The sequence below is a fragment of the Acyrthosiphon pisum genome, chromosome A1, assembly GCF_005508785.2.
Source record: "Acyrthosiphon pisum isolate AL4f chromosome A1, pea_aphid_22Mar2018_4r6ur, whole genome shotgun sequence".
NCBI lineage: Eukaryota > Metazoa > Arthropoda > Insecta > Hemiptera > Aphididae > Acyrthosiphon > Acyrthosiphon pisum.
This window is the reverse complement of record NC_042494.1, coordinates 46,658,280-46,671,748: the sequence shown is the minus strand read 5'-3', so window position 1 is coordinate 46,671,748 and position 13,469 is coordinate 46,658,280. Positions and strand designations below refer to the sequence as shown.

Sequence of the window (13,469 nt, the reverse complement as noted above, 5' to 3'; positions counted from 1 at the left end):
CTATAAGAAAGCCAAATTAAATTTTTATGATCGTTGAAATTCTAATTTTACAACATGGATATCACTCGATTTCTCATGTAGCGATTTCCTTATTTTGTTGTAATTCAAAAACGAATAACTGTAGATACATGAAAATTTTACTGAATGTTTAAATTAGCATTTCCTATACACCATACAATTTTGAAAATATTTTGACTCTTTTTAAACTGTTTACGGACATTTTCAGTTTTACATTTTTTTAGTTTTTTTTTTTCTATAAATATCAATAAAGTTTTATCTGTTGGGCCGAAAAGTGTAAAAATTTAATACAAAGCTCCTGATATATTGTTAAAATATTAATTGAAAAATATTAAAAATACATAGGCACAATTTTTTTTTATAAGCATTTAAAGATCAAATTTTGACAAAATTTATCAAAATCTCGAAAATTATCAATCATTATGTAGTTAAAAATTTATAAAATGTTCAACTTTTATATCTAAGGATTGAAAATTTAAAACAAGATTCCACGTAAATATTTAATTCTGTTACCAAAAATTCTAAGAAATACATAAGCACAGTTTATTTTTATAGTAATTTTAAGTTCAAATTTGGACGAAATTACATAATATTAAAAAACCTGGAATAACTATTTTAGTTATATTGTTGTGATTGTATAATATTATTTGTGGGTACTTGAAACTTCTAAAGTATACTATTATATATCTATGATAGCACTACGGTCTGTTGTTGATGTATAACGCGTTACCTAATGGATATTGTGATATGATTAATTTTAAAATTATTAATAATACTATAGATAAGTATACCTATAATATGTATGTCTAATATCTAGACTGACAAACCGTCTCCGCTCAGAATCGTTTTTCTTATACAGTGATATTATATCATTGAATTCAAATTTAATACTATCCATTATACAATGACCCACTTGTAACCTACTGTACAGCAGAGCGACATCCACTTACCCACCTTTTTTTCTTTTTCATTTAGTAAAGCTGTTTTTTAATTTTGTAGCACACTCCCTTATTGCACAAGAACTGCAAAATAATATTGTATAAAGAAACGTAATCATTTAAGTGTATGTTAAGTTATGTTCATACAATTATGATAAGTTGTTAAAATATGTACTTTTGTTTTCTTATCGGACTTTGTAATCTTAACAATTAAGAGTTAATTATATACTTAATATCAGATTTTATTTATCAACACTAATTTATATTAGACATTTATTACCTCTTTGATGTTTATGTGTTTGTTGTATAAATTTGTGTCAAATAAATAAATAATTATTTTTATGTATTATTTCTAGTGTTTTCTGTGAGCTCATACAGACGTAAACACATCGAGTTGTATAGTAGCCATGACCTCTTTCGTAAGGAAAACAGTGAAGCTGCTGAAATTCGTCAATTAAGTGCTCAAGAAGCACAAGATGACGCCACTAAATGGTTACAAGATGGAGGAGATGTAGCTGTAAGTACTAAATTATATATATTGTACAGGATTACAAATTATATGTTCATTAAATGTTTTAGATATTGGATGGCACTCATATAACACAAGCTCGTCGTCAAACAGTATACGATCATTTTGCTAAAGTCATGGGGTATAAGGTATTATTTATTGAGTGTGTTTGTGATGATGAAATGCTTATTGAGCTCAATGTCAAAGAAGTAATGCAATTCAGTAAGGACTATAGAAATATGTCCAGTGAGAAAGCTCTTGATGATTTTCATCACAAGATTGAACATTACATGGAACAACATGAACCAATGAAACCAAAATCAGAAGGCTATAGCTACATAAAATATTTAAATGCAGGTAATATATAAAACAATTAGCTAAAAAAATACATGTTCTTTTAATTTATGTTCAAATTTGTATTTAGGAGAATCACTAACTGTTTGTCGTTTGAATTCTCCTATGCAAAGTGAGGTGCTAGCCTTTGTTTCAAATTTCAAACCATTAGCAAAAACATTTTATTTTTCAAGAGTATGTCTATTATTATACTATAATATTTTTTTATTTTTACTAACAACAACTTTATAACTTATTTATAGCATGGAGAAAGTGAAAACAATGTTTTGGGTCGTATTGGAGGAGATGCAGAATTGTCGGTCCGTGGTCGCACTTATGCCGCGGCATTGGCGCGCTATTTTAATAATGAGAATCGTTTAGAAGGACTACGCGTCTGGACAAGTGAATTGAAACGCACCCACCAGACAGCTCAAGGTATTAAAGCACCAATAGAACCAGTGCCCTATTTGAATGAGTTATACGCTGTAAGTCCCCTTTAATTTGTTTTTGTTATAGTAGCTCTTATGCTAAATGTTTTATTAGGGTGTATGCGAAGGATTGAGTTATGAAGAGATGCAATGCAAATTTCCACAAGAGTTTGCTTGGCGTGATCAAGATAAGTTACAGTATCGCTATCCATGGGGTGAGTCTTACATAGATATTATGACACGATTGAAACCAGTATTGTTGGAACTTGAGGGAGATATGGATAATCTGTTGATAATCAGTCACCAAGCTGTTTTAAGATGCTTACTTGGATATTTCTTAAATAAGAAACACGGTAATTTAATTTATTTCAAAAATTAAATTTAATGTTTGGAACATTTGGTCTTGTACTACTTCATTCATCTTATTTTTATTTTACTTATCTTGCAGAAGAATTACCGTACATTAATGTACCTTTGCACACCATCATCAAGTTGACTTTAAGCGGATACAAATGTAAAATGGAAGTTATAAAGCTGAACATAGAATGTGTGGACACATACCGCATGCAACCAAAAGTATACATAATAAAATTAAAATATAAAATATTTATATTTATTCTTTTTTCTTAATACCTAATTAAGAAAACTGATCATTTATTCATTAAATTCTATTAAACAATATTATTTTAATAATTAAAATATATTACAGAACTGCTCTGTCAATCGTTCAACTGATGATGCCTTACTGACAGTGCCAGCTCATTTTGAGAATTTATCTTTGTGGAATCATGCGCCAATCGTTCAGCTTTGAACACAATCCAAACATAATATACAATTAGATATATTTGTGTTTGTAATACTTTGAATGTTTACATAGACTTTAATTAATTTAAAATATCCCAATAATCTTAGATCTTTAAATTTTATAACACCATTGCATTTAAAATGGTTTGATATTATAGAAGACGTAATGTTTAATTTCGGGTTAGAGTTATCAAATTAACTTTAAACTATGATAAGAAAATTCTAAGTGAATATTAATAATTTGATTAATTTTGACATTTACGGACCATGTTAGGAGATGATAAATATTAGAGATATTTTAATAATTTTTAAATATAGATTTGGAAGAATACAAACTAAATACTATTTATTAGGGATTAAGTGTTATAAATTATAACTTATAATTTATAAGTACATGAAAAGTTATGGATTTCTATAGTTTGTTTATTACATTCATATAGTATATTGTTATAACGTATATTTAACTTAAACAAAATAAATTCTATTGTCTCTAGATCCCATGCTAGTTTCATAGTATTGAAAATATTTGACGTTATTAAAAAAAAAAAAATGAGTGAGCGCATGTGTTTGATCTCTTATACTTATACATATGTGTATAACATTTTATGATCGCACAAACACAATATTATAGTTCTGCTAAAATACGAACAAGTTCCTAAGTAGCAGCGACAGAAAAATATTTCTGCCGATAAAAAAAATATGAAATCCAATAATTATATTAATTATTACCTTTTTTTGTGACAAACTATTCTATTCTTCCATTTTAATTATTAGTTTAAATATTTTTGTACTGTAGTTATGTTTGATTTATTACATGTTTTTTACTTTAAACCATATTCATTGTTGTTAAAAAAAAAAAAAAATGGTAATATTATTGAATTTGGATATAAGCCGACGTTTTTGTAGCATACTTTTGTAGCTTATCGATACATTTACATTTAATGTAATTTTGTCTGGATTTAAGTAATTAAATAATAAATAAATATGGTACAAATTTCCAATTTATTGTAGATTTAATTGTTTTAAGTATAGTATTGTTTAGAAGATGTTTGTGCAGTAATTTTCTGTCGGATACTCTTTTATACTAAAAGATTTCATGTATAAAAATTCTGGAATTACCTTAATTTTTTCCCCAATTTTAAAAAATACTCGAATTTCTTTATTTTTTACCTCAAAAGTTCCAATTAAATCCAATTTGCTATCAGAAACCAAAGCAACTTTCTACTACTTTTCAGGAATACAGACTAGGATATTGAATACCGTTAAAAACCGAAATCGAAATACACGCCCTAAAGCAAATACCTACAAAATTATTGTGATTAAAGTAATTTACTTTACTATTAGGTATTTAGGCATAGTATAATAACCATAGGATAAATTAATTTTTGCCAAAAAAGTTACATTTGAAAATGTCACTGTGTGCATACAATATAATATTTTTTAAGTTACAACAAAATAAATAAAATCGTTATTTATGGTTTTAAGCGGGCTTTAGTCGGTCTTGTTTTAAGGAAACTAGTATAGGCAATTTAACATGGTGCTATTAAATTTACTAATAAGTGTGTACGAAATAAACGAGAAATTTTTATATTTATATTATTCATTATGACAATAAAAATAATTGGATTATTTAAAATCGTCTCATCTGGTCAAATCTAGTAAACTTGTTAATCAATCATAATCCGTTTTCAAAATTAAAATCTGTCAAGCCAAATTTCTCCAGTTTTGTCTGCCTTGGTCTAAAAGTCACTTTTTTTTTCATCGACTGGAATCCACTTAATATGTAATTTCATCAAAATTTAAACTTATAATGTTTATTTATTATTTAGATTTTATGGTTAAAGTAGGAACTATATATTTTGAGAACCGTTGTTTTAAATTTTCAATCCTTGGCTATAAAAATAGAAAATTTTATAATTTATAACTACAACATTCAGTCCGGCTATTACGCTCAACGTGCACGCACGTAGTTGCCTATGAGCTCCGTTATCGCGCTCGCAGTTCGATAATATGGTAGACCAAGTCCACGACACCGGTGGTGACTCGCTCCAGACATCAATGTCTAACAAACGCTATCTTTCAAATTCGTCAATTTCGCCAAAAGTTGCTGATAAAAAGTCAAAAAAATTCGTTACACCTAATCGGTATGCCGCCTTGTGCTCTGATGATTCTAGTGACAACATATTTAATACATCCACCAACAGTGCGACAGTTCGCAACGAAAAATCAGGTCCTGCAAAACAAAATATCGAGCAGCCTACGCTCGATATGCAAGACGTCACTCCACCGGCTCCTCCGTTTTTCATCTCCAACATCTCAAATTTCTGCGCCTTCACAAATGAGCTAACAAGGTTGACCGGTCCAAACGCATTTACCTGTAAGTCTACTTAATCATACCTGATCGTATATAAACGTATAAACGAGTCGAAATATTTTTAAAATTGTATCATGGCGTATATAGAATAATAAAGTAAACATTTGATGATATGCATTTTTTAGTTTTCAAATAACAACAGTACCTATAAGAAAATAAGGCCGGTGCAAGACTTGCAACTGGAGCGTTTTTGTCCAGTCCAATAATTGATATAGCCTACTCAACATAACCAACGTAATGCCTCTTCACATAAAACGACAAGAAATTGCAATAATCTTCGGTACCAAACTGGAGAGAGACAAAATGCTATCTTCTTTAAATTCGTAGACTCTACTTCTCTAATAGCAATCGTCGATGACAATATCAACATAAAAAAATATCATAACATCTCAACTTCCTTTTTTCCCTGCTTGGAGAACACTCCTAATTTAAGAGTCCTAAATATGATTGATAACAGTCTTGCAGATCTGGTAGTTTGAACTATCCAAAAACTCAACTAGCTCTGCACATGCAGTGTTGGAAAGGAACGCGTTCATTTTCGAGGAACGAAGCTTGGAACGCGTTCTTTTTAAAATATTAGAATGAAGAACGGGAAAGAGTTCCTATTTTTAAAAAAATTGAATGAAAATTTCCGTGCCTCAAATTAAGAAAAAAAAACATGAAAGTATAAAACGCATGTTATTTTTAATAATGATATTTCCTAGAATATACTATAGAATATGGGTTCATTTAACTACGTATCAGAAAAGGTAATGAATATAAAAATAATAATTATTATTAGCCGATTATTTCTGGTTTAAAAATTATTCTCAGAAAACACCATTGACGACCGCTCAGATTGTAAAAAAAATCTAAAAGAACTGGAACGAGTTCCCCCAAAGATTCAACTTCCTTCTAAAAGATGTTGTTTGAAGCATTTTTCCTTTCCAAAAACGTGATGACAGACACAAAAATAAAAAAATAAAAATAAAAAAAAAACACACATCATTGTAAAATCAATACATTCATCGTTCCACTCAGAATTTAAAATTGTCGTACTTCAATTTTTGGAGAAGTTGAAATCAAAAATCAAAAAAGTAGGGAAGTCGTTTTCAAGTGGCTTGATGACAAATTCATATTTGTTTTTAAAATTCTTACCGATTTTTAACTAGGTTTTTAAAAAAATATTTAAAAATGTTCATTTCAAATGCGTTGTTTCCTGTACCTACCTAGTCAGAAACATGGCCGCTAATTTATGATTTATCAATTTCATTAGAATAATAGTAAACAATTTAAGCTATCAAATTTACATTGTCAACCAAAGCTTTTCTAAAATTTTAAATTGGTATCAAACGATAAAAATATTAACGACAGAGCCACTAGTTAAGATGATTAATTTATTTTCAGATATTTCATCCGTAAATACAAGTTTTCGACAAAACCAACTTGCCCCGTTTTTTTTTATTGAGTAGGTATGTATTAACTATTTAACATGGTACCTACCTAGTTTGAGTGTATTATATTGGAAACGTATAAAACTTTGAAACACATGAATAGAAAGTGTCATTAACTGCGTCTTCGTTTAGACCACATACATTTAAGATGTTTTGTTATGAAGAAAATCTGTTTGATAGATCTGCATGCAAACCTATTCTCATGTAATCTTTTTCATGAATTTTGTTGTATTAAATCTGTTAAATAACAATATTGCAGATTGAAGTTTCGTAAATCGTAGTTGGTTTGAGGTCAGTATGAAGAGTGATACATTTCTTAGATATTTTAGTTTATACTGTTCCTTATAAAATTGTAGTTTTTAATTGTATTGTTTTTGTTGTCAATAGCTACACACATAAATAAGATCTACAAACATTTTTATACTGAACATAATATCGAATAACACTAAAATACTATAAACCTAAATGAAGAAGACTCAAAGCTTACGAATATCGAATGGGGAAAAAAAGTCCAATTATACATTTTCCACGTATCTCATACGACCAAAAACCAGCAAACGAAAAATTGATAATAACATCAAAGAAAAGTTGTTTCAAGCCAAAATTTACACTTATAAAGCTAAACAAAAAGTACTACTAGACAATATCAAAGAAGTGATCAAAGTGTACACAAAATGTATAAAGATGTCTAAACTAAGTTCTCAGTCAAAAGGCAAATATTTTGAAGATATTGAGCTAGTGGTAAGTTATTTTATAATAAATTACCTGTGCTTAATAAAATATGTTATAGTCACGAACATGAAACAGTTCCTTTGAATATTCTTGTACTTGTACTTGTCTTTTGAGGCAAAATGTTTATGTTTTAGGATTTAACGACAGGCTGACGGACAGGCTTCATATTTCGTGTCTTCGACTATAATCAGCTAGGTATATTAAAATAAACTGGTTTCATGTCATGACAAATGAAAATCTGTAGTTTTATGTTGCATATTTTGCATATTCAGGTATTTTTTTGCTTTTTTAGTCATATTTCTTCTTTCGATCTATTTTTGCACATTTCCATTTAAATATAACGATTATAAAACAGATACTACATTTTATACCATTTGCGTGGTATTATTTTGTAATTAAAAAATTTATAAAATGTTAAATTTGTATAGCTAAAAATTGAAAATTTAAAACGAAGTTTTTCTTAAGTAGTTTATACTTTATACTGCAACCGAAAAATCTAAAATATATAAAACCACAGTTTTTTTTTTACAGATAGGTATTTTAAGTACAAATTTGGATGAAATTATATATTTAAACGAGTTTAGTAAGGTTGTCGTAATTTAAAATATTATTTATGTGTACTTAATTTTTAAAGTAATCATATTATTATATTTTATACACACAATAACATTTTCAAATGCAATGTTTTCGGCAAAAAAATATTCAACCTACTGTACTATTAATTATTAATAGTTAAATAAATTACTTTAATAGCAATTATATCATAAAAATATCAAATACACGTCTAAGTAGTTAGTAATATAGGCTTCGCTCAAAATAATTTTTCGTACCAATTTGGCCAATGTAATAGGTACATATTATGTACGACTGTACGAGCCATAATGAATGTGTTTCTATTGCAACACACCTCCTTGGTTATATAAACCAAGTGGCTTTCGATATTTATACCTAATCCTACTCAGTTAAGAAGTAGATGGTATTGGTTATTCTTTCTACACTAACCGCGGTCTTGAGAGCCGGGTTGTTGGACTAATATAAATAAATTAAGTTATATTTTACAGGCTCTAGAAACGTATGACCTGCGTTCAAAACTAACACAGTCGAACACGACTTAGCAACGTATACAATAATTTATTAAATGTCTAAAATAGTTATATTATTATGTAGAGTATACTAAACCTGAGTAACCCTGTTGTTGAGGGTAGTTTATTGAAGATCACAGGAGTAGCGGAGTCAAGTTGAAGCAATATCAATTTATTATGACTTAACATTTAGGTATGACCGCAGACCGATATAGTCTCTACTTCGCGATTCTAACTCGACTGCTGGCGAATGCAAATAATGTATAGGCTCGTACTCTACGTTCCTGTTTTCTGTCTATCTCAGCAAATTCGCCGAGTGTGGCATAAATGACGAGCCAGTAATCTGTGAATCGTTCCACTATCCACCCCTAAACAGTCAGTGTAACCTATATATTGAAATGATCAATTTATATTTTGTCAAATAATAGGTACTTACTTATGATTTATAAAACATAACCATATTTATAACAAACTATAATGAGAAAAATGAAAATTTTTATAACATTTACATAATAACAAGAACCGTTTATTTTTGTAATAATTTATTTGGATAATAAATTCCATTGAATTTCGTACTAATACTAATAAGTAATAAGTACAGTGTACACGGTTTAGTGAAGGTTTATATACACGGATAACATGAATATTCGGTCGGGGAGCCGTTGAAGTGATATATTTCCTGATTTTGTTTCATTTTCACACCAATCACACTATTGTGCCTATAGTCACCCCGTTTTACGGTATCTATAGTACCCGTAATGATTTATTTTTATATCGTTTAATTCAAGTTCAACATACCCATTGCAGTGATCCACACCACACCTATAAATTATGACAGAGCGGTACCTAGCTATAGTAGCTACTTGGTCACCATTTTGGGGTGACACGTAAGCGCTTACATAATTTTGTGATTTTCAAAACAATCCGCTATTCTGTCCTACGTCGTATAACATTCCTAATGATATACGCCATAGTCGATGGCGTAGCTGGGTATTTGCCTATTGATGCTAAGAACCACAAAAAAAAATGTCCCATTCAAACATTAAACACAATTAGGTACACTTTTTGTAAAATCATTTTTTTAATAGATTATTGCACATAAAAAATTTATAAACAAAAAAACGGGTGCGTCGCGGGACGTACCGCAAAAGTGAGAACTAAATGTTCAGGTTATTGATTTTGTAGTTGGTAGGAACATGGGGATTAAATGAATGGATGTTATGATGGCATGATATGATAAATGTAATTGATAATAAATGAATGAAATAACGTAAGGACAACATGAAATAACACAAAAAATAAAATTTTTAAATAAAATGCATTTATTAAAATCAAAATTATATATCTCTTCGGACGGATGTGGACGGACGGACGTTCAACGAAATAGGTCCCCAACCAAGCGCGCGCAATAAAGTTCTCACTCTAAAAATCGAAATACTATATTATGCATTACACCTCATTACATTGGAATGTGATGATCATGCAGGTGGCTCGGATCGTGGACGAGGCATTCGGGTCACGAGCGCAAGCGCACGACAGAATCGATGAGGAAACAATCGAAGGGCGGAAAGAGTCAACGGTTTCGATGCTCGGGGTGAATGACATCCGGGTGTGGGACAGGCGGTCACCGGACGACGAGGTGCTGAAATCAATTGCCGAGAGGTTGTTGATCGTGCACGGGCGGCTTCGGGCGGAGACACGTCGGCTGGCTGCGGACAGGGAACGGCTGCGCTGGTTGATCGCGCAATCGGCGTCCAGCGCAGAACTGGCCCAGGCGTTGGACGGTGACCTGCAGGCCACGGGTGTACCGACCGCCGTCTTGCAAAAACGCGACCTGGTCGAGATCATGACGCACGTCCGGGACGCCTTGTCTGCGAACCATAGACACAGGCCGTCAGTGGCCGGAAACTCGTGTTGCGATCGGCGGCTGCATAGCTCAATGGTAATGCAAGAGTTGCGCGAACTCCGGACGCAGCTGGCGGTAGTCAAGGACAGGTTGAGGGCGGCTGAAAAGGACAAACGTGATCTGCTAGGTATCGTGGAGAGAAGCCGATCGGACCCGACCACGGTTGAGTCACTCCGGGCTGTACTCAGCAAAGAGAAAGAGAAGAATAATCACTTGCAATCGGTCGTCGACGACATGTTTATCGCCGTCAGCAGAGATGCGTGAAATAGCATCAACGGTAGTCCTCTGCTTATTCAAATTTCTAATTTAGGTATAGCTTAAATTTCCATTTTTTACAGCTTCAAACGGATCTCGTGAATCCACGGAGGCATCCATTATTAGTACGAACATATATAATATTCCAATCATTCTAAACTCTTATGCCTTTTGCAGCCTGTAGATAAACGAATTTTACTCTCATAAATATGCTTACACAATCACCGTTTAATGTTTATACATTACATTATATTAGGTACATTAGACATTATACATAAATATAAAATTATATATTATGGAACGCTTATTACACTGTATGGAGACATTAGTCCCCCCTGGAATTTGACCCACTTTAAGCCCATATACCAATGCATTAAATCCTAACCCTAGAGCAGGGACTGGAACCTAACCGAAAAGAACCAATTTTGGAACCGGAACCAATTTTGAAACCGGAACCATTTGAATATTGGGAACCAAAATCTCACCGAAACCCATATTTAAATTAATTTTAATACCGGGACCTTACCGCCTACCGGAACCCTTATTTAAATTAAATTCCGAAACCTAACCGGACCAATACTTTTACTTTACAATTTTTTTTACATAAGTATGAAACCAAAACAGGTTACAATTTTTTTATTTTTTAAGAACCAAAAAGAAACAGATACCAAAATTTTAGTTTTTCCGGGAACCGGAACCGTAAAAATCATCAAGGTTCCAGTCTCTGCCCTAGTGATCACAGAGGTAGATGAGAAGTTAAATAAAGGATTAGAACGTTATTGTCTATAACTGATTTATAATTTTAACAAACCAACACTGTTTTTTTTTGTTTATTAAGTATTCGTAATTTTACACATTTTTAATATATTTTTATTTTATAGATATCATCATTGCAGATAAATGGACAGTTGAACATTGTAATTTTAACTTAAACTGTCTTATACTAATAATAAATATAAATACATCATAAAATACCTATACTTAGTGTCTTAGTAATATATATATTATAATATATAGGCTGACAGACCGTCATCGCTTAGAAAATGTTCGTATGCAATGATTTATCATTTGATTAAAATTTAACACATTTAATAATTGTAATATTCATACCAATAAAATTTTAAAATGTAATGCAAGGTTTCTCGTGAGTTGTTGTTGTAACAAAAATGACATAATATTCCTTCCATTTGAATATTTGATATATTATGTATAAGGTACTTATCGTGAATTAATTGGCTTACGAAAAAAATGTAGATAGGTACACTAATTATCATCTGCAAATTACGATTTACAGGACTATCATAATAATATACTCACTGATGTAAATTTAGTAATTTTAAAAGAATCGTGTATGTATAAAAAATAAAGTTTTCAATTTCATGAAGGATATTCATAATGTGTACGGTTAAATAATTAAACATTTAGATTTGTGGTGTACTGGTGTTTAATATTTGTATTTCGTGTATTTTTTAAAAAATTCAATTTTTTTATGTAAATGGTAGATCACAAGTTTATTTTTAGTGGATGTTTGCGTTTGCTAGATCACAATATAGCTATTGCCAGAGCTGTAGCTAGGGCTTGGCGAGACTGGCCTAGACCAGGGGCGTAACGAAAAAGGGGCGCGAAATCCTGGATAAAATATTCCATATATATATGGTATTATTGATATTCGTAATAATTTACATTTTACTAGAATATGTGCAAAATAGTTTTACTACTTCAATTAATACACTATAGTGACTATAATATACTATTTTATAGTATAGGTATTGTGTTTGTGTATTATACAAATATTACAATTATTATTTACAAGTGTTTAAGAATAATATCTCGTTATAATATTACGTAATATTACGACATGGTACCCGAGTGATATTTTAGGAACAGTTAATATTGTGTTTTTATTTGTGTTGATAGTTGTTTATAGTTTATAATGCTGCTTATACCACCATCTCAGCACGCACGTCGATTATCAACATATTAGTTTTGAAAATCGATTATTATTATTATTATTATTATTATTAAATATTAGTTGCATGTAATAGTTAAAATTAGGATTCTAAATTTATTATATTTTAAAGACTCCCGTCAATCGTCATATTTATAGGTAGGTAGGTACTCCTATTTGAATATTTAGTCATTTTATATTAATCCGTGAAAGGAAAAACTTCTACAACAGTTCTACGGTGAGTTCCTAATTATTATTAATTATAATTATACAAAATTAAATTAATTTACTTAATTGTAGTTCATAATATATTAATATATGTATTAAGTTGTAACCTAGGTTTATACAAAATAATTATTTATAAGTATGTAAATACTAAATATCTAGTATATAAGAAGTTGCTATTAACATTCGTTGGTTTTTATCGATCAAATTTGAATTTAAGGAGCCTCGCTACGGTCATTATTTAAGGGGCAACATTTAGGCAATTTCTAATCTTGTCATAGCCGCCCGGGATCTATAGTTGTAAATGATAATTAGTGTGAGTGAAATTAAATTCGGGTATCCTCTCTCGTACGCGCATGCACATATCAATAATTCCATAACCATAATATCAATTTCCCTACACAAATTTTACAAAAATATACATTTGTTTTGACAAAATTAAAGTTAGTTAACGTTGTCTGATTTTGATTCTGAAAAAAATATTG

The 13,469-nt window shown here is 30.5% G+C and overlaps 3 protein-coding genes across 5 annotated transcripts in view; all 3 read left to right on the top strand.

Moving 5' to 3' along the window:
• The window catches only part of LOC100160559 (6-phosphofructo-2-kinase/fructose-2,6-bisphosphatase), a 6,856-nt gene extending 2,826 nt beyond the window's left edge, over positions 1-4,030 (top strand). The window contains exons 3-9 of the mRNA XM_001944463.5: positions 1,313-1,473; positions 1,536-1,821; positions 1,889-1,992; positions 2,061-2,282; positions 2,341-2,578; positions 2,674-2,801; positions 2,935-4,030. Coding sequence (XP_001944498.1) covers positions 1,313-1,473; positions 1,536-1,821; positions 1,889-1,992; positions 2,061-2,282; positions 2,341-2,578; positions 2,674-2,801; positions 2,935-3,036 — 1,241 coding nt within the window. The 3' untranslated portion in view covers positions 3,037-4,030. The remainder of the gene's footprint in view (positions 1-1,312; positions 1,474-1,535; positions 1,822-1,888; positions 1,993-2,060; positions 2,283-2,340; positions 2,579-2,673; positions 2,802-2,934) is intronic.
• Positions 4,031-4,162: 132 nt separating this feature from the next.
• On the top strand, positions 4,163-6,370 carry LOC115033722. Its single transcript, XM_029487164.1, has 2 exons — positions 4,163-5,406; positions 5,529-6,370. The coding sequence occupies exons 1-2, from the start codon at positions 5,040-5,042 to the stop codon at positions 5,537-5,539; spliced, it is 378 nt and encodes a 125-aa protein (XP_029343024.1). The 5' UTR covers positions 4,163-5,039; the 3' UTR covers positions 5,540-6,370.
• Positions 6,371-7,084: 714 nt separating this feature from the next.
• On the top strand, positions 7,085-11,791 carry LOC100568726. Of its 3 annotated transcripts, none has more exons than XM_003243327.4 (3): positions 7,085-7,577; positions 10,137-10,833; positions 10,895-10,970. In XM_003243327.4, exons 1-2 carry the CDS (start codon positions 7,302-7,304, stop codon positions 10,818-10,820), a joined length of 960 nt encoding a protein of 319 aa, XP_003243375.1. In that variant the 5' UTR covers positions 7,085-7,301; the 3' UTR covers positions 10,821-10,833; positions 10,895-10,970. The 3 variants fall into 3 exon arrangements, with proteins under 3 accessions (XP_003243375.1, XP_003243376.1, XP_008181364.1); XM_003243328.4 differs by lacking the exon at positions 10,895-10,970 and adding an exon at positions 11,693-11,791 and having other exon boundaries at positions 7,088-7,577; XM_008183142.3 differs by lacking the exon at positions 10,895-10,970 and adding an exon at positions 11,693-11,791 and having other exon boundaries at positions 7,088-7,577; positions 10,137-10,866.
• The last annotated feature ends 1,678 nt before the right edge of the window (positions 11,792-13,469 follow it).

What these genes read in the sequence shown, in the direction of transcription:
- LOC100568726 (XM_003243328.4), top strand. Translation starts at nt 7,302, where the DNA reads ATGAAGAAGACTCAAAGCTTACGAATATCGAATGGGGAAAAAAAGTCC. An exon ending in TTGAAGATATTGAGCTAGTG is followed by an intron (nt 7,578 to 10,136) that starts GTAAGTTATTTT and finishes ATGATCATGCAG; the next exon opens with GTGGCTCGGATCGTGGACGA.
- LOC115033722 (XM_029487164.1), top strand. Translation starts at nt 5,040, where the DNA reads ATGGTAGACCAAGTCCACGACACCGGTGGTGACTCGCTCCAGACATCA.